Source organism: Orbicella faveolata, unplaced genomic scaffold (assembly GCF_042242905.1).
Source record: "Orbicella faveolata isolate gen_17 unplaced genomic scaffold, um_ofav_v1 contig_47, whole genome shotgun sequence".
NCBI classification, from domain to species: Eukaryota; Metazoa; Cnidaria; class Anthozoa; order Scleractinia; family Merulinidae; genus Orbicella; species Orbicella faveolata.
In genome coordinates, this window is record NW_028301577.1 from 24150107 (window position 1) to 24173470 (window position 23364).

General features: G+C 40.5%; 7 protein-coding genes across 11 annotated transcripts in view; 2 read left to right on the plus strand and 5 right to left on the minus strand.

The window, feature by feature from the left end:
- The window catches only part of LOC110060977 (multifunctional protein CAD-like), a 32544-nt gene extending 31733 nt beyond the window's left edge, over positions 1 to 811 (plus strand). For all 4 annotated transcript variants that reach the window (XM_089280034.1, XM_089280036.1, XM_089280035.1 and 1 more), the window contains one exon: positions 147 to 811. In XM_089280034.1, coding sequence (XP_089136160.1) covers positions 147 to 249 — 103 coding nt within the window. In that variant the 3' untranslated portion in view covers positions 250 to 811. The remainder of the gene's footprint in view (positions 1 to 146) is intronic.
- A 540-nt stretch (positions 812 to 1351) lies between these two features.
- LOC110061054 (uncharacterized) lies at positions 1352 to 2737 on the minus strand. The gene has a single exon (XM_089280042.1). It carries the CDS (start codon positions 2579 to 2581, stop codon positions 1490 to 1492), a length of 1092 nt encoding a protein of 363 aa, XP_089136168.1. The 5' UTR covers positions 2582 to 2737; the 3' UTR covers positions 1352 to 1489.
- A 1132-nt stretch (positions 2738 to 3869) lies between these two features.
- LOC110061048 (uncharacterized protein C6orf62 homolog) lies at positions 3870 to 9205 on the minus strand. Its single transcript, XM_089280044.1, has 7 exons — positions 9072 to 9205; positions 8102 to 8188; positions 7481 to 7570; positions 6987 to 7112; positions 6022 to 6156; positions 5063 to 5122; positions 3870 to 4212 (listed from the first exon to the last, which is right to left on the minus strand). The coding sequence occupies exons 1-7, from the start codon at positions 9198 to 9200 to the stop codon at positions 4147 to 4149; spliced, it is 693 nt and encodes a 230-aa protein (XP_089136170.1). The 5' UTR covers positions 9201 to 9205; the 3' UTR covers positions 3870 to 4146.
- Positions 9206 to 9463: 258 nt separating this feature from the next.
- On the plus strand, positions 9464 to 11687 carry LOC110061055 (failed axon connections homolog). The gene is made up of 2 exons (XM_020767873.2): positions 9464 to 9997; positions 10835 to 11687. The coding sequence occupies exons 1-2, from the start codon at positions 9483 to 9485 to the stop codon at positions 11265 to 11267; spliced, it is 948 nt and encodes a 315-aa protein (XP_020623532.2). The 5' UTR covers positions 9464 to 9482; the 3' UTR covers positions 11268 to 11687.
- On the minus strand, positions 10508 to 13820 carry LOC110063027 (uncharacterized). Its single transcript, XM_020769981.2, has one exon. The coding sequence runs from the start codon at positions 13803 to 13805 to the stop codon at positions 12891 to 12893; it is 915 nt and encodes a 304-aa protein (XP_020625640.2). The 5' UTR covers positions 13806 to 13820; the 3' UTR covers positions 10508 to 12890.
- Positions 13821 to 14767: 947 nt separating this feature from the next.
- Positions 14768 to 22219, minus strand: LOC149097707 (tubulin alpha-1D chain-like). 2 transcript variants are annotated; one of them, XM_089280040.1, is made up of 6 exons: positions 22087 to 22219; positions 17964 to 18186; positions 16515 to 16663; positions 16031 to 16423; positions 15336 to 15623; positions 14768 to 15150 (listed from the first exon to the last, which is right to left on the minus strand). In XM_089280040.1, the coding sequence occupies exons 1-6, from the start codon at positions 22087 to 22089 to the stop codon at positions 14848 to 14850; spliced, it is 1359 nt and encodes a 452-aa protein (XP_089136166.1). In that variant the 5' UTR covers positions 22090 to 22219; the 3' UTR covers positions 14768 to 14847. The 2 variants fall into 2 exon arrangements, with proteins under 2 accessions (XP_089136166.1, XP_089136167.1); XM_089280041.1 differs by lacking the exon at positions 22087 to 22219 and adding an exon at positions 18461 to 18615.
- Positions 19375 to 22221, minus strand: LOC110061049 (tubulin alpha-1D chain). Its single transcript, XM_089280038.1, has 6 exons — positions 22087 to 22221; positions 21611 to 21833; positions 20839 to 20987; positions 20359 to 20751; positions 19955 to 20242; positions 19375 to 19750 (listed from the first exon to the last, which is right to left on the minus strand). Exons 1-6 carry the CDS (start codon positions 22087 to 22089, stop codon positions 19448 to 19450), a joined length of 1359 nt encoding a protein of 452 aa, XP_089136164.1. The 5' UTR covers positions 22090 to 22221; the 3' UTR covers positions 19375 to 19447.
- Between the last annotated feature and the right edge of the window lie 1143 nt (positions 22222 to 23364).

Consider the following 23364-nt stretch of genomic DNA (forward strand, 5'->3'; position numbering starts at 1 on the left):
CCCATGAGCTACCCACTCTACCTAAACCAACATAAATAGCGAGGGCTGTGGAAACGTCACGTCAAGTAACTCAAAATTAAGCCATTTGTCAACTTAAGGCTGTTAAAATTAATTCGTGTTTCGTTGTTCTTTTTTCTTTCCCTCAGCGTGGAGGTTGATTCTGATCCTCGAGCGGCGTATTTCCGTCAGGCAGAGTACGGAATGTATATAAGAATGGCCCTGCTTGCTCTAGTTTTGGTGAAGAACTGATGGATTTCCAAGCTAACATCTTCACTCGCGTGTCGGTACTGTGTGCTTAAACATGGACTCAACCTCAGTAAAACTGGACTCCTGCCTGTTTAAAATTCAAACGCGTTGACCTGTGATGGTTACAGCACTGATGTCCTTCGTGCGCGCCGTGTATTACTTAAAAAACACATTAAATATATAAAATTCATTTTGATATAATTATGCTATAAGATATATAAACAAAGAAAAGTGCGTTCTGTGTCGATGTTTGTGTCTTCAAGTTCGAGTTAAAAATTTCTCGAGGCGCGCCTTTTGGTGAGGGTGACTTTTATTCACTAACGGTATCGATGAATTTGTCAAAGAAATCGAGAAATATTGCACGAGCGTTTGTGATAGCTGGTTGTTGCGCAAGTCCGGCGCGTGTAGGCAGCGGTGTTTGTAACTCGCTGTTTGTTACTGTTAGCTAGAAGCATGTAACACATGCTTTTGTGTTGCTTACAAGCTGTTTTGTTACAAGATCCCATCGAGGGACATGGTTATACAAACGTATTGTTTTCCGATTAAAATCTGAAAATACGCTTAAGTCAAGAATTTGTTGTGAACATTTGTGGTAAAAAGAAATTGTATCTCAAATTATAGTGCGCATAACTTACTACATGCACTGGTGAGACTGCTGACGCCAGACGCCAGCAAAAATGCCCTTTTTAGGCCTCGTCCACAGTACGCCGGAGGAATTTTAAAACGGAGGTTTGGCTCTGAAAATGCATCAAATGTGTTCTATCCACACAGCGTCGGAGCAATTTAAAAATGCAACAATCACCGGTCATTTTAGATTGGTGTTTGAAAAAATCTCGAGAAGGGAAATCACATAGTTATCGTGACGCCATCGTTTTAGAAAAGCTCCGTTTTCAGACTGTTTTCCGTCTACACCAAAACGAAAAGCCGGGGTTTTCAAATTCCTCCGGTTTGAAGAGCGCTTTCGAAAAGTTCCGTTTTCGTGACGGATTAGCGTGGACGGTAGTCGTAACTGGTGAGAAATAAAGCTGCGTTTTCAAATCTCTTCGGCGTAGTGCGGAAGGCGCCTTAATACCCATCCATGCTGGGGAGAAGAAACACTCAAACATGCCAAAGAAACAGCAACATTTGTATTCATTCTGTGACTGAACGTAACTTGTAAAATCATTCCAATGTAAAGAACCTCCTTACTAGGACGTGTTTTTGAGGAACAAATCTGAATGTAAAAGTTGAGTGCAGAACATTTCTATTTCGTTGAGAAATTATACTGCTTGGCTGGTTGCCAAGCTCTCGGTAATTGTCTCTTCGGGCTTGTAACCTGCTCTGAGGCCCAAGCGCTTGAAAAATGTCTTCTTGCACCTCGGTTTCTTCTATTAAACGCTTCAATAGCAGGAATTGCCGAAAAATGTCTTTCTTCCCTTTTGGACGGACCAAACTGGTTAAGTGGCTTAGGAACCGAGGAATGCTCTAAACGTGCTTGACCGTTGAGCGGAGATTTCGTACCGGAGGAATACTCGTTAATTCTGTTAGCTAGTCCTCTAATGTCATAAAAATATGGCATTTCGTTCACACTTCGGTAAGTAACCCCAACGATGTTGAAGTTAACTCCTCCGGGCTGTGTTGCGGTGTTTTTCGTTTCATCTCGTTCGTTGTGGTACTGGTTATAGTTCAGCTCGACAGCTGGTCTACTGGACGCCGGATATTCTTTACCAACAAAACGTCCAGTTTTGTTATAGCTGATGTCCTTGTCAGAGCCAAGAGCTCGGGGCATTGTTAGTGAACGTCTCGCTGGTAGGGGCCTTGCGAAAGCGTCGTTCTCTAGTCTGTTTACAGAGTCTTTAGATGGCTGTAAATGCCTCGAACCCTGTTTAAAGTAGCTATCTACTGAATTCCGCGCAGAAATATCTCGGAAGTGTCGTGCAGGCATCTGACTTCTGTGTAAATGATTGTCCTTTTGGTGACTTGGTGTCGGTGTTTTCAAAATTGACTTGTATGGACCGCGGTTTGTTGCTTGTCCTGAACTGACAATTCTGCCTGAATGTGCTTGCGGACTTCGTTGGTCTTTGTTCGCATACAAAGAAGCCTTACTAGAAAACGTTTCTAAACTTGGTCGTCGACTCGGTGTGAGCGTTCCGTTCGCAACAGCGTTTCTGGTCAATATAACACTCCTTCGCAAATCCACATCGCTTTCCTCACCAGCGGGAATATTAATAACCCAAGCTTCATCTTTGAATGATACACGCTTTCGAAGTTTTTGCGGTTCAAACAAACGACGATTTCCTAATTCCAAAACTGATGCCGACCCTTCCATGGCTGTGCTAGAATCCTCCTCGTGCATTTGTTTAAGTCAGAGATTAACAAGCAAGTTACGAATCTGTTGGAAAGAAATGCATTCTTTGGCAGGAATGACAAATATATAGTAGAAATAAAGCTTTTGTGTACTCTACAAAATCCAAAACAAAGTGCTAATTACGCCACGCATCGCCTATGAATGCTAATGTTTGTTTGAACTAATGGAGCGGATCGAACCAATAAAATGATTATATTAATCCTGGAAAACAATTCTGCTGTCGCTCTGTCGGGCGTAACGACATCAAATGACCGCTTGATTAATTTGGTTAATTTGTTTTGACATCGACTTCTCGCTAACAACGTTTTGGGTTTCCAACATTGGATGTTAACAATTCGTAAGCGCAGAGACAAGCGGTACATCCGTTTTCTTTTAACGAATTATACTAACTTGGCAAAAAATCGAAGGACAAGTTCTGGGAAAACAAAAAGCGTCTTACACCCCAAACTACTGCTTTATACTGGTGAATTTTCATTTGCACTACATCAAACGTGCTATGTAAACAAAATAAGAGTAGATCAAAGGTGTTTGATGGGTTTGGCCATGTAACGGGTGGCAAGAAAAGCTAAGCCAAGCCGCCCAATGAGGGGGTTTAGCTTTGGTAGCTGATTGGCTAAGACATCTTTTTGCTGATTGGCTAAAAGCACCTTGCGACAGTTAACAAAACAACTGGAAAAGTTCAAGGGGATTTTTAGGATGGTGGAAGCGAACCAGATAGTCATTAGCTGATAAGAAAAGCAGTTCCAGCCACAATAAGCATCACAAAACCAATTATCAACGGCTTCACCTGCTAATTGACATGTCCATTCTTCCTCCAAAAGGAAGAAATCTTTTGGCAAAAATGACGCTCAGTGGGGGACAGAAAACGACTCGTCCAAACGCCAGCTGAGAAGTCAATAATTCGTCTACGAACTAGTCACTACGAAGGTCTAATTTTAAGGTCTAATAATCATACTTGTGATTAACAAATCGGACTCCCGCCGATTTTGTTAATCACTTGTATATTTACAGACCGAATTGGACTCCATTCAGTCCTATTACCATTAAAAAGTTTCACTTTGTCTTTCTATGTATACTCCCATTGTTTGGTTTCCGTTCACTGCATTTCCTAAATTGCAAAACGGGGGCTGCCACCTATTAGTGGAAACATTTCGATCTAAAAAAGAAAAAAAAATTCAAGGAACTCTTTCGACAGAAACGAAATCGAAACATATTTTTCGTTGTTGGCTGTAAACACTCTTTTCAGTTACCACAATTAACTGTAAGACACTAAAAGTTCCGAAAAGAGATCTTTATTGACAGTTCGGTTGAGTGACAGATATTTTCTTGAACTTTAATCTCTTAGGCAAAAATTAACTTCAGCAAAAGCCAAGTGACTATTAGTGTCATTTACACAGCACTGCAAAATGAACACAGAGTCAACATCAGGACTGTTAATCTCACAGGATCAAACAAATTAGACAGGTATTGGGCAGACAAAATCATAAACGCAGAAAGACGGGTGCCAGTTCTTAGTTTCTGTTAATACAAGATCAGCTTATCAATAAAATGGCTCAATCGGGCATAAAAGGTGCCAGGACGTGTTCTCTGAGTTCAGTTCCCCAGTGAGTCAATTGGTCCTATAACAACACAAGAGAAAAACAGCTCAGTAAGAACACTACCCTCCTTCCCTCCCTCAATCACACCATTCCCTGCTAGCCTAGATTACGAGTAGTTCCTCTTTCGCTAAGTTCGTCGTGTGTGTCGCGCGAAATCCAGGGGCGCGCGGCCATTTTTTTCTCGCGGTTTTCTTTCGCGTCACGCACGACGGATTATGCGAAACAGGGACTACTCGTAGTCTACTAATAGCCAATTTCGGTAAACATTACTTGCAAAAAATTTCGGACGTTTAATTTTGGGACACTTTTTATCTGATTTTGGACAAAAATATCGGATTCTAATGAAACAAAGCTTAAAGCAAATTTATACCTACAAAAATCCAATTAGACACAAGCAACATCTGTAAAAATTATAGTTTGCTGTGTTTGAGGAACTTGTCTTAGTTTGTTTAATAACTGTGGGTTGACATATCAACAGGTTTCTAGCCATTGGGCAGACGCCCACAGTTAAAAGCAGATGTACATGTGCATTGCCGCATTGAAAGTAGTTTTTTGAGCCAAGTCATACGAGCCAGGTGGCCCATCAGGACGGAGCTTATCCCAGTTTCCGTGGCATGAAGCAACTAAGAGTATTTCTACTCCCCCTGGATGCGATGCTAGTTAGCATATCTGGAAATCTTCAAATAGCTGATGTCAAAACTGAAGAATTTTTAGGAGGGCGGTGCGCTCACGCCCTTTAGAAAGGTTTGGGTGCCCACTTTTCAATTCCTGGCTAAAAGCCTGCATATTTGCACACACACAGCAAATTCAAAGCCTAGTATGTGCCTATCCTTTCTGCCAAAGAAATGAAAATACAGATTTCTCTCCTCACTTGTGTTATATGAAGACAGATACTTGATATCTTGAACACTGCAACTTTACTCTTTTCAGCCTGAAAATAATAATCAGTAAACAACAGTTATAGTACTCCTCATACATATAAACTATATTTTTGTGTATGAGCCTACACACCATATTTATATACAGCAACTCAATGTTTTGAGCTTCTTGGGTCTAGAAAAAATTTATGACTACAGTCGAACGTCCCGTAAGTGACCAACCAAAATGTCAAGCCAAGGTGGTTGCTTAGAGGAGATGGTTGCTTGCGAGAGCTTACACCATATTGAGTCAAAATTTTGCCTCATTATCATATGACAACTGTAGAGACTTGTGCCATGTGCCAATGCCCATCTAAAAACTTTTAGTAGCCACAAAAATATTTCAGCTTTCCAAATTATTTATTCAGAGTATCATGGTTTGCTTCTGATAAACTACAATGCCTTATTATCCAATTTCCGCTCTATTATCTGGCAAGTGGTCATTTTCGGGAGGTAAAAAAAACAAAAGAAAAATTCAAACTTTTAGCTCTAAAAGTGGTCATGGTCGTTAATGAGAGGTGGTCGCTTACAAGATGTTCCAAATACATCTATAGTGGTTTGACTTGGAAACTTTTGGTACTTTGGAAAAATGGTCGCTGAGGAGAGGGGTTCACTTACGAGAGGTGGTCGCAACTGGAGGTTGGAGTGTATTACCTAAATTTTAACAACATAACAAATAAATTTATTTCCAACCTCTTAACTTGTGTATCCATTTTTCTATAAAGCAGAGAAGGGACTACCCTGAAAATTTACCTATAGATTTTTACTTTTAATAAAGGTGCCTATCTATCTATACTGATACGTGAAGCAAACATTTGAGATCAAGAATAGAGCTGTTTTTATAGGAAAAAAAACGAAAGACAAACTGTTTCAGTTAAAATATAACTTGGAAGAGTTCCAATAAAGCTTTTACCTGTAACTGATGTTTGTTGACAAAGAAGAACAGTGATTGTGAAGGATTGTTGATGATCAAACCAGTGTGCTCTTTTCTACTTAGAAGTCTCAGCAATTGCTTCTCATAGTCACAAGGTTCAAATTCAAACTTGCCCTGAATGGAGAAAGGCAACTGTCAGTTTCTTTGAAATGCAGCAAGGAAACATATATTAACACAATGTATAATGTATTTACCAGGTCTGAAAATGACCATGTAAATACTAGGTCTCATGTTACATGGTATGGTATGCCATTGTCTTGATAATAATAATAACAATAACAAATTAATATTTTAAGAGGAGGCCTCCAATCACCTAGAGGTGGTTTTCAGGAGGGTGCTCTAAAATATACATTAAATGTCTAAAATACAGAAGTAATAAAAGCTAAAACCTTAAAACTAAAACTAAGGTTTAAAACTAGAACTAGGATCAACTTATGTAGCCATCCATGTCACTGTAAAGGCTCTTTGTTCATATCTGTTCAGTCTAGCTTTGTGAGTTGCCAGAAGTTGTTGACAAGAAGATCATCAGACCAGTGAAGAGTACTACACTAGATGAACAGAAATGTTCCTGAAGTTTTGGCCGAGTCATGAGACAGATCATTGACTTTTTTTCTTATACTAGCAACTTACTAACAGAGAGTAATGTCTTTATGGGAAAATCTCAAACCGAGATTTTGCCTTATTGACCGAGTGATAGCGAGGCCAATATGGTAAGGCCAAGGTTTGATGTTTAACCATAAAGACCGAACAATCAGGGTTAATAAGCTTTTTATTATATGACTTTTTGTCTTGCTTTTGCAAGCCCATAATTGGCCCATGGGCATTACGAGCAAATAATGCCCTAGAATAAGCCAATTAAAGCGAGCATTATATTGGCTACAAACACAAGCCATATAATAAAGCTAATTAATAAAACTATTGAAATATGTTTAGAGGCAAGTCACCTGAATGAGTCTATATTCAGACGTTTCATTCCCCTTCCATCGTGAAAACAGCAGACAGACAATCCTATCAATGTCACTCCGAGGCCACAGAAAGAAATCAATTTCTTGCACACATCCAATCACATCCTAAGGAATGATCAAAATATTAATGAAAACTGGCATGTTGGGTATGCAAAAAATAGAGCAGTGTGCAAAATATCTAATTTACAACACCCTTGGATCTCAAAAACAAGAATGGGCTAGACTTCAGAATACCTGGTTACTTATTTACATCTCATCGAATCACAGAAGTACCTATTGTGCTATGCTTTGTTCTACAAAAGGTTTTGACACATGTAAAAGAGGTGGTCCAAAGTGGCCCTGCATTCTGTAGTTGCTCCCAGCAATGAGTGGTCTCTTAAAATCAAGGGAATAGATATAATCGAATGAAAACATCTTAATGTAACATCTACAAGGAGTAGAGACATTTGTGAAGGTACAGACATGTTACATACTTTTCTCAAACACTGATATCTAGGAGCATGAAGCTGAACAATGTCCTTTGCCAACAACTGCCGTGAGCTTTCAAGTGAATATACCTCTTCCTTGAAAAAAAAAGAAAACAATAAATTAACAATGCCCACAGGTTAACATGTTTGATATGTACATATAAAATACACAATGGAATCCCCATTTTTCGAACATTCAAGTGAAACGAAATTGGTTTGAAAAATCGGATAGTTTGAGAATTTGGGGGTAAAATTACAATGTTTGACTGAGGAGAGGGAATGACTTTTGGTTCAAGTTATCGGCAGGTTTGAAAAATTGAGGAATTCCACTGTATATATAATATCATTATCTTTTTATGATCACTCTGAAGACATTTGGTTTACAGTTTTCCTGTCATATCAAGACAAAAAGCCATGTTTTAGAAGACAACACACTGCTTGACATTGGTCGTCAACCAGGAAAAAAGACATGCCTACCGTGCTCTCACACTTGGTCAGGAAGGAAATTATCATCCTGTCAGTTGGCCGTGTGAGTCTTTATCCTTTCGTGGTTTGAATATAGCAAGTGCAATCAAACACACTTGTTAATTACTAACTTGAATGTTATCAACATTATCATCTGATTACCTGCACTCCTTTCAAGATACTGTCTTCATAGTTGTTGGTCATCACAGGAATCACTTCTGCCATTTCAAACAGGGCTGACTTCTTCTTCTGTGTTAAACAAATGGAATGTGTTAAATCTCAAGTGTTCCACAACAATAGTCAACCTCGTTCCCAGGGCTCCCTGGAGCAAGAATGGAGAGACCCTAGTTGAGTTTTGTCACGTCTCAAGTGCCAACACTTGTAAGTAATCAGTGTTTCTATTGCTGTTGTTATTGCAGAGGCTAAAGCTCATCATTTACCAAAAAAAATGGCAAAATTGCCTTCTTTTTTTCGTTAAAAACGTTCGTCAAATCAGTGCAAAACAATCCCTTTCCAGCAAAATTTGCCCAATAAAATTCTCACAAAATCAGAGGTTTTTTACATATCGTTTTTCAGTGAAATTTGCCCAAAAATTCCCGCGAATTTCCTGCAAAACTGGCTGTTTTTTCCGCAAATTTGTCTCAGAAGCCCTGATTACTATGTATTACAATACACCAGAACAAAGGAAAAACCAAATTCTATCTAATCACGGGTGAAATAGAACCACGATATATATTTTTACCTTCTGTACCCTATTACATTGTGTTGGCCACAAGCTTGACTGGGATAGATTGCCACATATTGCCAGTTGCAGGCAGTGACTATGTTGCAGGTATGCCAGAAGCATTTGTGGTGAAAGCCCATTTTAGGGAGCAACAGTGTATGTATGTATTTGAGAACCAGGCTTATAAGATTTTGGGTTGACAATAAATTATAAATAAAGATTAAAATTATAGTCTGGATCAGCATTTTAATTTAATCACGGGTAAATAACTTAGTCTTGGAAATGTAAATGATACACACAGAACAATAACAAGTTATTGCAAAAGTCTTGTTTTAAGAAAAAATAAATAACTTGCTGAAAAAATTGCTTCTAGTAAGTCGGTCACTCGTTAGAACGTTTCTGGCTTACCTTATCTTTGAAAACAACAGCAATGTACATTTTAAAGTCAAATTGATCCGCCAACGATTCTCGCTTTCGTCGTAACTGCGACCGCAAACGGCTGAGAGTTGCTGATTTTCTGGAGGCAGGATCGGCCATTTGAGACTTACAGTCTGTCCAGCTTATTAAACGAAAACTAAAACTTACGGTTGAAATTTGTTAAAAAATTCGTGTTAGCTGGACGCACAGTTGATGATTCACTGGCTGTTCTCGCGAGAAAAACTACAACGTTCCGACCTAAAATCCTTAAGGGCTATTTTATACAATCTAAAATTTTCATTTTCGGCATTTTGATGGTCCCTACAGCGCCTGGATTTGCTAAAATTCATGAAAAGTTAGGTTGTTATCCACCGTTCGCTCTTCGTTCTATGAGACGGAAAGATGGCGTCCAATGACGTCATTAACCTCGTTTTGAGTTCACATAGCTTGAATTCTTTACATTCCACAGCTCAATCAAAAATGGCGATTGACTTGTACAGGTTGATTGGTGTTGTTGTTAGCGCTTGTGTTTCTATCTTTCTTCTACTGGTGGTACAGGCGATTTTAGTTTTTAGAAAACTGAAACCAAAGTCAAGTCGGAAGGGCCGCAATGGAACGGTTGTCCTTCATCAAATGCCACCAAATAACAGAGTTTTAAATGTCTCTCCACCGTGTCTCAAGTTAGAAGCGTACTTAAGAATGAACAATATCCCTTATGAGAGCGATTACAGTTTCAATATGTCGAGTAAAGGGAAAGTTCCATGGATAGAATACAATGGAAAGTCCGTTGCTGATTCTAACTTTATAATCCGTTTCCTCAACGAAGAATTTCAATTTGACCCAGATGCCCATTTGAGTGTTGTGGAAAAAGCTATTGCACACTCGATGCTGGTCACACTCGAGGAGAATACTTACTGGTACGAAGTTTAACAATATTATATCAGTTTCATTTTATAGTAAGTTTGATTACTATGGATGTGTTTAGCAGCTCTCTCTTTAGTATCAGCTATCTTCAGTCTTGTCAATCTCCACATTTTATATTGATTTAGCGCATTTCCCCCGCTTCCCTTTCATCACTGCACTGCAGGAGCTGTGACATTCTTAGCAGTGGCGGATGTAGGGGAGGGGCCCGGGGCCCTGGGCCCCCCTTATTTTGCCAAAAAAAAAAAAAGAAAATCACAGAAGGAAGAAAAGCCGGCAGGGCCAGCAAAACAAACCGCCCCCACCCGAGCCCCACCCCCTCTTAGCTCAAGGTCTGGATCTACCACTGTTTTAGTTGATGTTGTCAAAAATGCAGAAACCATAAGTTTATTTGGAGCAATCTGTTGAGCCTGAAGTTCAAAGAGGGAATTGTTGCCAACTACTATAAGTATTTAGTGCCAAATGGAGAAGGACATGGTCACCAGAAAAAAAAAATTCAATGTCACTTAAGCCCACACTTTTTTATTTGTACAGGAACATAATCATTGGTAATCAAAAACATTCTCTCATTCTCTGGCACAAAAGCTTTTCTCAGAACCTAGGTAAAATGGTCTGCTTTGACAAACGTACTATTTATTTATTATAAAGCGGTTTTCAATTTAGTGTCATAAAACCAAAACCAAAACCAATTACTTACCAATTAGACTTCTCAGCTAATCTCGAACTGTAGTAAAACCAAAACCAAAACCAAAACCAAAGTAATTGTTTAATTACTTTTGACACTCAACTGAAAACCGCTCCAAAAAAGTAATCCTGTGTTTAATTTCAAACAGGACACTAATATATCACAGCTTTGTGGCTGATCTCATGGATACAAGAAGAATGTCACCCTTGCTTGGAGTGATGCCCATTCCATTGAAACATATAGTGTCTTGGTTTGTATCTTACCACATGGGTCGGTCCCTGTGGAGTCATGGAATAGGACGGCACTCTAGACAAGAAATTTACAGCATTGCAGAGAAAGACTTGAGGGCTGTGTCGCAGCTGTTAGGAAAGAAAAAGTTTGTGATGGGTAACAAGCCATGCCTTCTTGATGCTGCACTGTTTGGATTAGTTGCAGTGTTTCTCTGGAATATTCCACACAGTCCACAGGCTAAACTGATTCGATCACAGTTAAAGAACTTAGAGGCACACTGCTATGCTATAAAAGAAGATTACTTTCCAGATTGGGATCATTTAATACTTAAACATAAACAGTCTCCTTAAGTACACCTAATATGAATCAAATTTACCTACAGTTATGATAATCATATTTAATAATACGTCTTAAACCATAAAGTAATCATTTCTGCTAGTCTTGCATATAGAATTGCTGAAATGATAAAATATCAATTTTATCATACACCAATCAGTAAATACATGTAGAGACAAAACTTGACCTGGTTATCAGACTAGAAGTTATTGTCATTTTTGCATACATTAGCAACACCAGAACTCCAGAAAATACTATGCCCCTTATTACACACAAAACTGTCTGATTTCAAACCTAACAGACTAACATTTTGCAAAGAAGTCTAGGGGCTTACAAATAATTTAAAAAGTAGGAATCATTTAACTGTGTATTGTACACATTGATAAAATACAACTGTATGTTTATTTTTGTATTAAAATATCTTAGCTGTTTAACAGTCCAGGGGCTGATCTAGGGGGAGAGTGCAGGGGGTGCACACCCCTTTCTGAGATGAAGCCTTCTTCTTTGTATTCACTTTTAAAATTTGTTTACCTCACCAGTCAGTTACTACTTTCCTTAGTGGTGCAGCCCCTCCTAAGAAAATTCCTGGATCTGCTGCTGCAGTCTGCCCTATCTACTATACTCTATGCTGTGTTCTTGGGAAAGACACTTGACTCTCTCAGTGCGCCTCTCTACACAGTTCAGCTGTAATTCAGTTGAAAGAAAGCATTATGCTATCCACCACATAGATCATTATTCAATGCATTGCATAATTTGCTTTCTCAACGAGAACCCAATAGACAGCAATTGATCTGGTGGATAATCTTATCCACCTACTGGGAATTAATGGGAATTAATCCTGCAATGGAATAGCATTCCATCCAGGGGATAAGAGGAGGGGGGGAGGGAATACTATTAGTTACCTTTATATGGTAACCAGAGTTGAGTCTAACATTTGATTACAGCCCGGAGGCGGGGGAGGGGGGGGGGTGTTCCTTATATGGGCTATATAGATATGTGCAGCCCCAAAGGGTATGTTTTTTCAGCTGTTTTGGTCATAAATAGGGTATGTTTTTTGCACTCTTGTCTTGAACTGCATATGTTTCTTAGAAGAAGCTACTTTTTCATCATTATCGATAAGACCACTAACAAAAGCCCATCATAAACTATGGCAGCGAAGCTGCCATTTTTTTCCTCGTGCCCTGGGAGGAAATTCGCGAGCGGCGAACCTGCGGCTTTACTGCTTGTGTTCATGGTTTCGCCGCCAAAACAAAAGCACTCGAGAGTGAAATCCCGCCAGCTACACATGCTATTTTTACCTCTAATAAGTGGCCAACCCCTTTCAAGCAGCCACAATCAATTTCCCTGAGGGTGGCCATTTAATAGGGGTTGAACTGTACCAGTGCACCATTTTTGTAGACTTGCCCCAGTTGTCTCAAAGGTCCATTGAATATTAACAATGGAAGCATGAGCACGAGGGGTTTCATCCAGGTTTCCTTGGCCATGGCTATCATACATTCAGCACTTCTCAAGAGACAACTGAAGGGGAGTCAGCCTCTTTCTTAAACCTTGGGTTCAAACCAGACCACAATTAAGATGCCTGATATTCCTCTATTCTATAGACATTGCAAGTGTCTTAGTTATTACATTTATTACTGTCAAGAAGGGGAAGGGGTAAGTGGTGAGGCAGTACAAACACTGCAAGGCACCGAACTGCATTGGTCGCTCTCATAAGCTGGCTTGGGTTCTGGCAAATCTCTTCGAGGGGTGTTATCCTCATCCATATTCTCTCTCAAAATACAGCATACTTTCCTTCCTTGAAATTCATGTCTGGCCTTCAAGAGCACGTAACCTCTACTCTTGCCTGTTGCACTATCCAGTGGTAACATTGATTGAAACAGCAGCTCAACTGGGACCCAATATGGCGGATACTTAAACCTTGCTGTATCAAACAGCAACACGGAGCTCGTTTCCTTGTCCATTGCAGCAATGGGACTAAAGTGACCATCCCCAGTTTGTCCAAGAGTTTTCCGTGAATAAGATATGGCCATAATCTCTTCTGGATTTTCTTCGTCCAAATTTTCACCTTTTTCCTGTCTATCTCCAGTACAAACTCGCTCTAAGGTTTGTACAAACTTTTCAAATTGTTCTTTAGCGTCAGAAGGTCGCACAAGGAAAGCAGAAGCCCCATTACACTCTGCTAAACAAACAAATTCTTCCAAAGTTATTCCAGATTTCTTCACATCATCTAAAGGACGACAGCAGTCTAAAAGTTCCTCTGAATACCACCGCCAAATAGTTCTCCAAATGCGCTGAGGATCAATCCGTAACGCGTTTAAAATGATGGCTAGTGTACTAACACCGCAGTATGCAGGTTCAGCTTGTGTATTAAAACATGAGGACAAAGAGAGGTATGGAACAGCATAGCCAGTTTGAAGAGCACGACACAAGCGAGTTTTGGATTCTGCAGACCGATAATCAATCAGGTTTTGTGGCAGAGAACGACCATAAAACGTCTTTGAGAGATTCGCGCAATCCGCCGACATCTTTACCACCGTGCTCACTAAGAGCATATCCCATAATAACTTTGGGCCGTCACGCAATCTTTCCAGAGGAAGGGTCGGGGTGGAGGGTGGGCGGTTAATTGGACTTCAAGAGCGCACGGACTGCGGACTGAGGGGATTCGCGGATTTCTAAAATACCGTAGATCGTGGATCAGCTGTGCATTTTAGCCCGGATTCCGGACTCTACTCGTCTTGAAGTTCGGATCATGGATCGTAAACCAAGTTAACATTACCTGTAAGGTTAGCTTTCTCTCAGAAACATGTCAGACTGCATTTTGCATTATTCATAATTTAGTGTAGATATCTTAGTCTTCTCAGTTTTTTGTTTTGTATTAGTCTGTGTCCCCTTATTGGAGTTCTCCCAGGCTACATGGTTTGACACTTAAAGTTTAAAGCTTTAAGTTTTATTGTCATTATTAATTCCGGACAGAAGCATATCACCTAGATTGTTTATATGCTTCTGGTTCGGATTATAGATCTGTGATAGGCTTTGGCCGGCACGTTAGTCAGTTTGATACACTTGATTTCTTTATTCGGACGAACCGCAGTTAATTAAATTCGGGTTTGAAATTGCTATTGGAATTGTGTAATCCTTATCGAGTATGTTGAATTCTTGAATTGCGTACCCTATTTCAGGCCAAAATGGCTAAAAAAAACATGGCTTTTGGTGCCGCACGTACTCTTGTACGCACATAACCCCATGGGGGGAGGGAAAAACAAACGTCTAACATGCTACCCCACAGAAAGCTTTCAAATAATGTAGTTCCATATTTGAACGAAAAGATGTCCGTCCTTAAAAACGCTCTGTATTTGGTTACAAGATCAGAAAGCCCAAAATACAAATCATGATCTTCAGAATACAGGAAATACTGCATTGGGCAATTTTTGCGGTCGCATAGGGAAATATCGCCCTTTCTGGATCTGCGCAGTTACTGAGAATTGCGCTACGAAATAAACTACCACACATCCAGTCTAATGAAACAGATCTTTAATGGCGAATTTTTTAAAAGTATAGTAGTTTAACTGATATCTGTGATGATAAACCGCTTGTCTAGTACTCGTCTCCTTCGTCCTCCTCGCCTTCAGCATCAACTGAATCCACGCCAACTTCCTCGTAATCCTTCTCCAATGCTGCTAAATCTTCACGAGCCTCAGAGAACTCTCCTTCCTCCATACCCTCACCCACATACCAGTGGACAAAAGCACGCTTGGCGTACATCAGATCAAACTTGTGATCCAGACGGGCCCAGGCCTCAGCAATAGCTGTGGTGTTACTCAACATACACACAGCACGCTGAACCTTGGCCAAGTCACCGCCAGGAACAACAGTGGGAGGCTGGTAGTTGATTCCAACCTAAAAAAACGCAAATTATTAAATTTTTAAACAGTATGAATTGATGTCCAGAGTTGAACACTAATCTATACAGTACATTCCCAAATGATCGTATCTCTGACAACTAAATAACATGTGGGGAATGCGAGGAACTGAGGAGAACATAGTTAGGGTTAATTATACTGCACGCAGACTTTGCGACCAACCTTGAAGCCAGTTGGACACCAGTCCACAAACTGAATGGTCCTCTTGGTCTTGATTGTTGCAATAGCTGCATTCACATCCTTGGGCACCACATCACCACGGTACAGCAGACAGCAGGCCATGTATTTGCCGTGACGCGGGTCACATTTAACCATCTGATTGGCTGGCTCAAAGCAAGCATTGGTGATTTCAGCAACACTCAACTGCTCGTGATAAGCTTTCTCAGCAGAGATAACAGGAGCATAGGTGGCCAGAGGGAAGTGAATACGTGGGTATGGCACCAAGTTTGTCTACAAAAATAAAATTTATGGAAATAAAGGCTAAGTTTGCACATATTATGCGAGATAATTGTTTAACACTGACTATTTTTTTAATGTTTCATTCAAGACGTTTCGGCTGGTGCTTAAGCCTTCATCAGTGGAAACACAGTGTTAGCTCCTGGCTACCACTACTCTATTTTTGCACAAATTATGTTACTTTACAAGTGTACGGAACTGACGATGCACGTTTGACTAGGTCAAAAAGAAATCTTATCTAGGCCGCAAAGATATTCAGTATCAGCAAATCACTAGAACAACAAAATAAGTATCAGTGGTCTCAAAATAAGAGACGGTGGTCTTGGCGACTGACATTAGATTCGGTGAATAATTTGCTTATGAATTTAACAAAATTATCACCTAATGTTACTGAAAACAACCTGAAACTCAGTCAAGTCAACATTCAGGGCGCCATCAAAACGGAGTGATGAAGTGATGGAGGACACAATCTGACCAATCAGTCTGTTCAGGTTGGTGTAAGTTGGCCTCTCAATGTCCAAGTTGCGACGGCAGATGTCATAGATGGCCTCATTGTCCACCATGAAGGCACAGTCAGAGTGTTCCAAGGTGGTATGAGTGGTCAGAATGGAGTTGTAAGGCTCCACAACCGCTGTTGCAATTTGTGGCGCTGGGTAGATTGAAAATTCCAGCTTAGATTTCTTTCCATAGTCAACAGACAGACGCTCCATAAGCAGAGATGTGAATCCAGAGCCAGTACCACCACCAAAGGAATGGAAGATGAGAAAACCTTGCAAACCTGTGCACTGGTCAGCCTGTGCAGAGAAAGTGTCAGACCATTAAAACAAAAACGAAACAGCAGCCCTCCTCAAGAAATGTAGTTTTACCAGCTGGTTAATGGCTTACCAATTTTCTAATTCTGTCCAAAACAAGATCAATCATTTCCTTTCCAACAGTGTAGTGCCCGCGAGCATAGTTGTTAGCGGCATCCTCTTTGCCGGTTAACAGTTGTTCTGGGTGAAACAGTTGGCGATAGGTACCGGTGCGAACCTCATCTGAAACAGCCAATGGTCGTTTAGTTATTTTTCGGACTAACAACAGCGAGGCAGATTATATAATTTTAGATTCAGACCTTATCCACACTGAACAGTGTTTCTAAATGTATTGGCTTGCAATGAAAGCAATGAGAATATTTGATTGTGTGAGGGATAGAAGAAAACGGATCAACGAAAGTGCATTAATGCCACCCTCTGTTAGGCGTTTCACTGTCAGAAGCACGTACGAAACAAGACTCGTCCGTGTGCCCTCGTCCCCAGACTACACCGGCTAAGAGACTCTGATATAATTAACCAATCTGAGCTCTACAATCACACGTCAAGCGAAACATTTAAACAATAGAGATGATCACGGATTGTTATTTACAATCAATGAAATGAAAAATTAGACTATAGAATTGAAAATTGAAATGAATTTATAATTTAGTTGTTGAGTACCTGTTATTGGTTTACAGGCGTGGCGCGTATAGAAAGATCGATTGCGTTTAATCATTTCGCGTAATTTCTCGTTTTGCTTCAGGGTTGTGGAAATTCACCATACATTTTTCAAACGGAATCATTGTGGTTTATGTCCTCGTTAACAGTTATGAACTATATTGCTGAGAATTATGATTTTAACTGTTTTGGTTTCGACGGCTGCAGTCTAACAAATTTTATCACTAAAGGAGCCCAAGATAAATCTCGCCACCAGCCGACCTTTGCCTTAAACAATAACTTAAATAAAATTTTAGCCTGTACCCTGTATACATGTAAATAACTACTAAATTTGTTCTGTTGTTGACAGGGATGACGGAAAGACTTCACCAGCGTAAGCCAAAACTATCCGCAAATAATAGGAACCCATCATTCCATTGAAAATTGCTATTTCCTTCAATATTCGATGCCCAATATTTTGTTTTCAGCAAGCAACATAAATTATATTCGACACGAAGAATTCGCCAACTCATGCATAGCAAAACTTTTAAATCCAGCTATGTCTAAAATATTTCTTTTCGTGTCGTCTCGGTAAGAATACTGCTTTGTTCACGTTTTACGAAAGTGTGCACTAGCGACGTGTTTTGGTTTTTAAAAAGGTTCGCGTGCCACTGCCATCACCTTATACCCTGTCGTTCTAATATAATGCCACGTTGCCACGGAAAACAATATTGATGGTTCCAGACTATTCCTTTAAAAATGCATATGAATACCGCCACGACGAGAACAAATATTTTGTAATCGAACTATTATCGATTTATTTTCATGATACGAACACAATAATTATTTTCCCAATTCGCCAGTATAATTATGCTTTTTCACTCACCGACAACTGTTGGTTCTAAATCAACGAACACGGCGCGAGGAACGTGTTTTCCTGCTCCAGTCTCGCTGAAAAACGTGTTAAAGGAATCGTCTCCTCCGCCGATAGTCTTGTCGCTCGGCATTTGGCCATCAGGCTGAATTCCATGCTCCAGGCAGTACAACTCCCAACAAGCGTTTCCAATCTGAACTCCGGCTTGGCCAACGTGGACTGAAATACATTCACGCTGTTATGAAGTTACAAAGTGTTGAGTCAATATAATAAAAATGCAAAAATTGTTCTCTCGGTAAACATTGGAGTAGAAAAAGTTTGAAATAAATCATCTTAGAAGTATTATTCACGGTGTGATAAAGCGCTACTTCGAAGAATCCGAGGTTTAAGTTAAATCATCTATAGCTCGTCGAAAATGATGAACACCACCTGCTCACTCAGAATTCATCTCTTATCCGAAACCTTTAAGCCGCGGTGTGATCACGAAAATAAAGTGCTGTTAAACTTACCATTTTGAAATGTTGTAGATTTTAAAAGCAAGTTCAAAAAGAAATAATCGCCGAAAGTTAAATGATCCCTCCTTCGAAAAGCAACCAACGAACAGAGACAATTTGCAACTGACAGCTACCGAGTTATCAGACTCCGCGGGCGACGCGACCAATTTATTCGTCTTGCTCGAGTGACGTCAGGGTCACCTGGTGTAATACTTAACAAGTGGTTGTCAACTTGCCCCTGAGGGCTGTTCCCATGAGAACTTCTCTTTGTTTAAAATAGTATCAAGGCTAACAGAGGATATATTGCACAACCACAAAGCATTTTCAAATCAGTCATAATTCGGTCGATATTCGAGTTTGACAGTAATCTTGGTATCACAGCCGAAATCAAATAGCCCGATTCCTAAGTCTGCCGTTAATTTCTTTGGGCTCACTTACATCAGCTTATCCCGCGAGCGAGTCGCTTCGATCTTTCCTAGATAAGAAAGATCGACGCGGCTCTGCTCGCAAGGGGCTAACACCAGCTTTCACTGTAACCCTTCGAGATATCAAGTACCTTCATCAATTTACCGATAAATTCATAAATTCTCTTTCAGGTCCAACAGAGATCAGGGTGGGGCAACGGGTGAGGTCTACTCGGCTTTGGGAAGCGTACTTTCAACTTTCAGCGATATTGTTGTCGTATCGTGCTGGTCGTTTGGGGACCTCGACTGTTACATAAAGCATATGTAATGTTTTCAAAGATAGATCGAGTGACGGATGAAAGAGGTAAACAGTACAGAGTGGATTTGCTTCGAGGCCTGGCTTTGGGGTCAAGCATGTTTCATCTACTTCATTTTGGGAGCTTTTTTTAATACTACAGCTGTATCTTGTCCTTTCAACGACTGTCAGGTCTGTTAAACCGTTTTAATGAAAGACACTACAACAAATTTCTTCAACTAAAACACATCTTTAATGCTCAATTTTCAGAGGACACTTTCTGACAAAAAGGTAACAACGTGTCTAGTATTCTTCTCCTTCTTCCTCCTCGCCTTCAGCATCAACTGAATCCACGCCAACTTCCTCGTAATCCTTCTCCAATGCAGCCAAATCTTCACGAGCCTCAGAGAACTCTCCTTCCTCCATACCCTCACCCACATACCAGTGGACAAAAGCACGCTTGGCGTACATCAGATCAAACTTGTGATCCAGACGGGCCCAGGCCTCAGCAATAGCTGTGGTGTTACTCAACATACACACAGCACGCTGAACCTTGGCCAGGTCACCCCCAGGAACAACAGTGGGAGGCTGGTAGTTGATTCCAACCTGAAAAATACAATGACATTTCACATCAGTTATTCTGGCCCACAACAGTACAACACTAAATATTGCCACACATAATACAAAGATTGTCTTAAAGTTGACTGGTAATACAATGGACAGTGGACAAGAACTGTACAGTACAGTCAGGGAGTGGATGGGGAGGGGAAGATAAGAGTTACTCATGTTTTACGTAGTTCCAAAACTAACCTTGAAGCCAGTTGGACACCAGTCCACAAACTGAATGGTTCTCTTGGTCTTGATTGTTGCAATAGCTGCATTCACATCCTTGGGTACCACATCACCACGGTACAGCAGACAGCAGGCCATGTATTTGCCGTGACGTGGGTCACATTTAACCATCTGATTGGCTGGCTCAAAGCAAGCGTTGGTGATTTCAGCAACACTCAACTGCTCGTGGTAAGCTTTCTCAGCAGAGATAACAGGAGCATAGGTGGCCAGAGGGAAGTGAATACGTGGGTATGGCACCAAGTTGGTCTGCAGGAATAATAGAAATCACAAGTTAATTCTGTTACAAGTGACATGTAACCAAAATTAAATATTGGAAAGAAGCTGCTAGTACACCAAAATTAGTATCATAAGCTGATAAATACCTGAAACTCAGTCAAATCCACATTCAGGGCACCATCAAAACGGAGCGAAGCTGTGATGGAGGACACAATCTGACCAATCAGTCTGTTCAGGTTGGTGTAAGTTGGCCTCTCAATGTCCAAGTTGCGACGGCAGATGTCATAGATGGCTTCATTGTCCACCATGAAGGCACAGTCAGAGTGTTCCAAGGTGGTGTGAGTGGTCAGAATGGAGTTGTAAGGCTCCACAACAGCCGTTGCAATTTGTGGTGCTGGGTAGATTGAAAATTCCAGCTTGGATTTCTTTCCATAGTCAACAGACAGACGCTCCATAAGCAGAGATGTGAATCCAGAGCCAGTACCTCCACCAAAGGAATGGAAGATGAGAAAACCTTGCAGACCTGTGCACTGGTCAGCCTAACAAGACAGACAAACCAAAACATCAGTCACTGATTATGTAGTAAGACTACAACAAAACTCTTCTGCAGTTTGAAATTGGCTTACCAATTTTCGGATTCTGTCCAAGACAAGATCAATCATTTCCTTTCCAACAGTGTAGTGACCACGAGCATAGTTGTTAGCAGCATCTTCTTTGCCGGTCATCAGCTGTTCTGGGTGGAAAAGCTGTCTGTATGTTCCAGTACGGACCTCATCTGGAAGTAAAATGCTTAGTGAGCACTTTTACACATTTAAGATCTTGTAACAAATTAGTCAGTCACCCTTTATTCCAAAAGGCTTCAAAAAAAGATGAACTGGTATGAATGTGAAAAATGGAAATTTATGTGAAATATTCCGTTCACTTTCTTTCAAGATCTCTCAACTGTTCCTCTATCTACATATCCAGGTTTGCTCAAGCAGATTTGATGTTTACAGCAGCAGTAGGGAGTAGTTGCTATGGTCACACTTCTTGGACAACCACTGCTAATTAGCGTAATAATGTACCGCCAAACTCTTCAGACAAAATTCCCCAAAATAAACGATATTTAGAACGTAAGGCCATTGCATAAATATCATTTCTAGCTGGGAGTTTCGATCCAAATATCTTAAGAGTTAATAATTAATCGTAACGCGTTGTTACGCAACAATAAGGACAAAGGAAATCATACGACAGTCAAGCGAATGACGTTCGACGGTTGGAATTCTCGTAACTTCGCTTGCTTGAATAAAATCTGTCGATGACGCGCGATCGAAAGTCCGAAGAAATGTACTCTAAAAGCAATTCTGTTGTTTATGAAAGGCAAAAACCGAGAATAGAAGAAGCTTTTCGTTGTCTTACCGACGACTGTTGGTTCCAAGTCAACGAACACAGCGCGGGGAACGTGTTTTCCTGCTCCAGTCTCGCTGAAAAACGTGTTAAAGGAGTCGTCTCCTCCGCCGATAGTCTTGTCGCTTGGCATTTGGCCATCAGGCTGAATTCCATGCTCCAGGCAGTACAACTCCCAACAAGCGTTGCCGATCTGAACTCCGGCTTGGCCAACGTGGACTGAAATACACTCACGCTTGGGTAAAGAAGATAAAAGGAGGTTAACAGTTTGAAATTAGCAACTTAACTACATACAGTGGTAACTACGCGCGATTTGAAAGATAATATACACGCATTGGCTTTTCCATATTATATGGAAAGCGAAATGTTCATCACTAAAAGCGCGGTAGTCAATTATGGCTGATCACTGCAAAATTGCACAGTGACACGATTTTCAATATCGCAACCATTTAGCTAATCTATGGCCGTTAAACAAGAACTATACTTACCATCTTGATGTAGGATTATTAAACGAGCAGTCAAATACGTTTCTGGTTAAATTTGGGCTGGAGTCTTCACTCGTAAGGCGACGGCTTCGATAGAAGACAGTGACCGTTTGATTAAGGCAGGGCAGTGGTTTTGAGCGCTCTTTATAGCTCATTTTCATGGCAACCGCGTGTTGACGGCTAAACCGGTTTTCGTAACAATAGGTTTTGCATAAATTTGCATAACAGTCTTAACTGAGGGAGGGAGAGATAGGAGGAAAATATTTGTGAGAAGCAGCAGTGAAACCCGCCTGGACCGAAATAGACCAGCTAAATTTTTATGTTAGGTTGGAAGTGAGGGGTATTAAGCCCAAAACCTAGCCAAAATACAACTGTTATCTGTTTTGACTGTGTCTATCCCTCCCTCGGTAGCATCCAGTTATTTTACGGCGGGATTAAAAACCTGCTTCAACCGGTATTCAATTGAGGTGTTGTTGACAGTTTCGTTGGGTGTGTTACTATGGCTAGCATATATTTTAATAAATTACCGAACGGGATTGTTTTGTCGCTTAGAAACCACATGAGTGACGCGTGAAATGCAAGACGCGGCTAATAAATTTTGGGACAATACAACAATACCCAAGGAGTTTCTTTAAGTTCATTACCCATTCGGACAATATAGTAAGTTGTCCTTCTCTGGATTTGTCGAATTACAGGTACGCAATTGCTCTCGCAGATTACCTCGCACGAGTGTTGTTACAACTCACACTGCGATCAATTCGAAGTCAACATTACCGGTACATTCGCATCTCTCTCTAGAATTTTCTCTCCGTTCCCATCCCACGAGACAGAACTGTTGTTCGTTTTCATGTGATTTATTGAAATTCTTAAATCCAATACTGAACAGCCACCAAAGTTTTTTTCTCATCAGGCATAAGAGCTGCTAATTTTACATTTGTTCACAACGTTTGAGTTCAATCGCGTGCTTCGTTTGAAAACTAGCTCAGTGTGAATTTCAGCCGTCACTGTGGTGCGTGACATGAAGTTACGATCATGTTTGTCGAAAAAATATATATTAACTCGTGATTTTTAGCCATTTGAGAACTATACGTATAAGCAGCAGTGTTATTGTCAATGTCTGATTATTCAGTACAGATAATCAGCCACCTAGATAACCCAAGTAAGTTCCAAATGTTATATGTACATTATTTTCCGGCCGCCATATTGGTGTACAATTGAGGTACTTGTGCGCAACATTTCGACGAATATATTCAGTTTGAGAAAACGCGCAGAGCTAAAACT

Coding starts and splice junctions, on each gene's coding strand:
- LOC110061054 (XM_089280042.1), bottom strand. CDS start 2,581: ATGCACGAGGAGGATTCTAGCACAGCCATGGAAGGGTCGGCATCAGTT.
- LOC110061048 (XM_089280044.1), bottom strand. CDS start 9,200: ATGGCCGATCCTGCCTCCAGAAAATCAGCAACTCTCAGCCGTTTGCGG. Junction 7,571..8,101: donor GTATCTTGAAAGGAGTGCAG/GTAATCAGATGA, acceptor TTTTTTTTCAAG/GAAGAGGTATATTCACTTGA. Junction 4,213..5,062: donor TCTGTCTTCATATAACACAA/GTGAGGAGAGAA, acceptor GTGTTGTTATAG/GACCAATTGACTCACTGGGG.
- LOC110061055 (XM_020767873.2), top strand. CDS start 9,483: ATGGCGTCCAATGACGTCATTAACCTCGTTTTGAGTTCACATAGCTTG. Junction 9,998..10,834: donor CTCGAGGAGAATACTTACTG/GTACGAAGTTTA, acceptor AATTTCAAACAG/GACACTAATATATCACAGCT.
- LOC110063027 (XM_020769981.2), bottom strand. CDS start 13,805: ATGCTCTTAGTGAGCACGGTGGTAAAGATGTCGGCGGATTGCGCGAAT.
- LOC110061049 (XM_089280038.1), bottom strand. Junction 20,752..20,838: donor TGGACAGAATCCGAAAATTG/GTAAGCCAATTT, acceptor CTGTCTTGTTAG/GCTGACCAGTGCACAGGTCT. Junction 20,243..20,358: donor TGGATTTGACTGAGTTTCAG/GTATTTATCAGC, acceptor TTATTCCTGCAG/ACCAACTTGGTGCCATACCC.
- LOC149097707 (XM_089280040.1), bottom strand. Junction 15,624..16,030: donor TTGACTTGACTGAGTTTCAG/GTTGTTTTCAGT, acceptor TTATTTTTGTAG/ACAAACTTGGTGCCATACCC. Junction 15,151..15,335: donor GGTGTCCAACTGGCTTCAAG/GTTGGTCGCAAA, acceptor GCGTTTTTTTAG/GTTGGAATCAACTACCAGCC.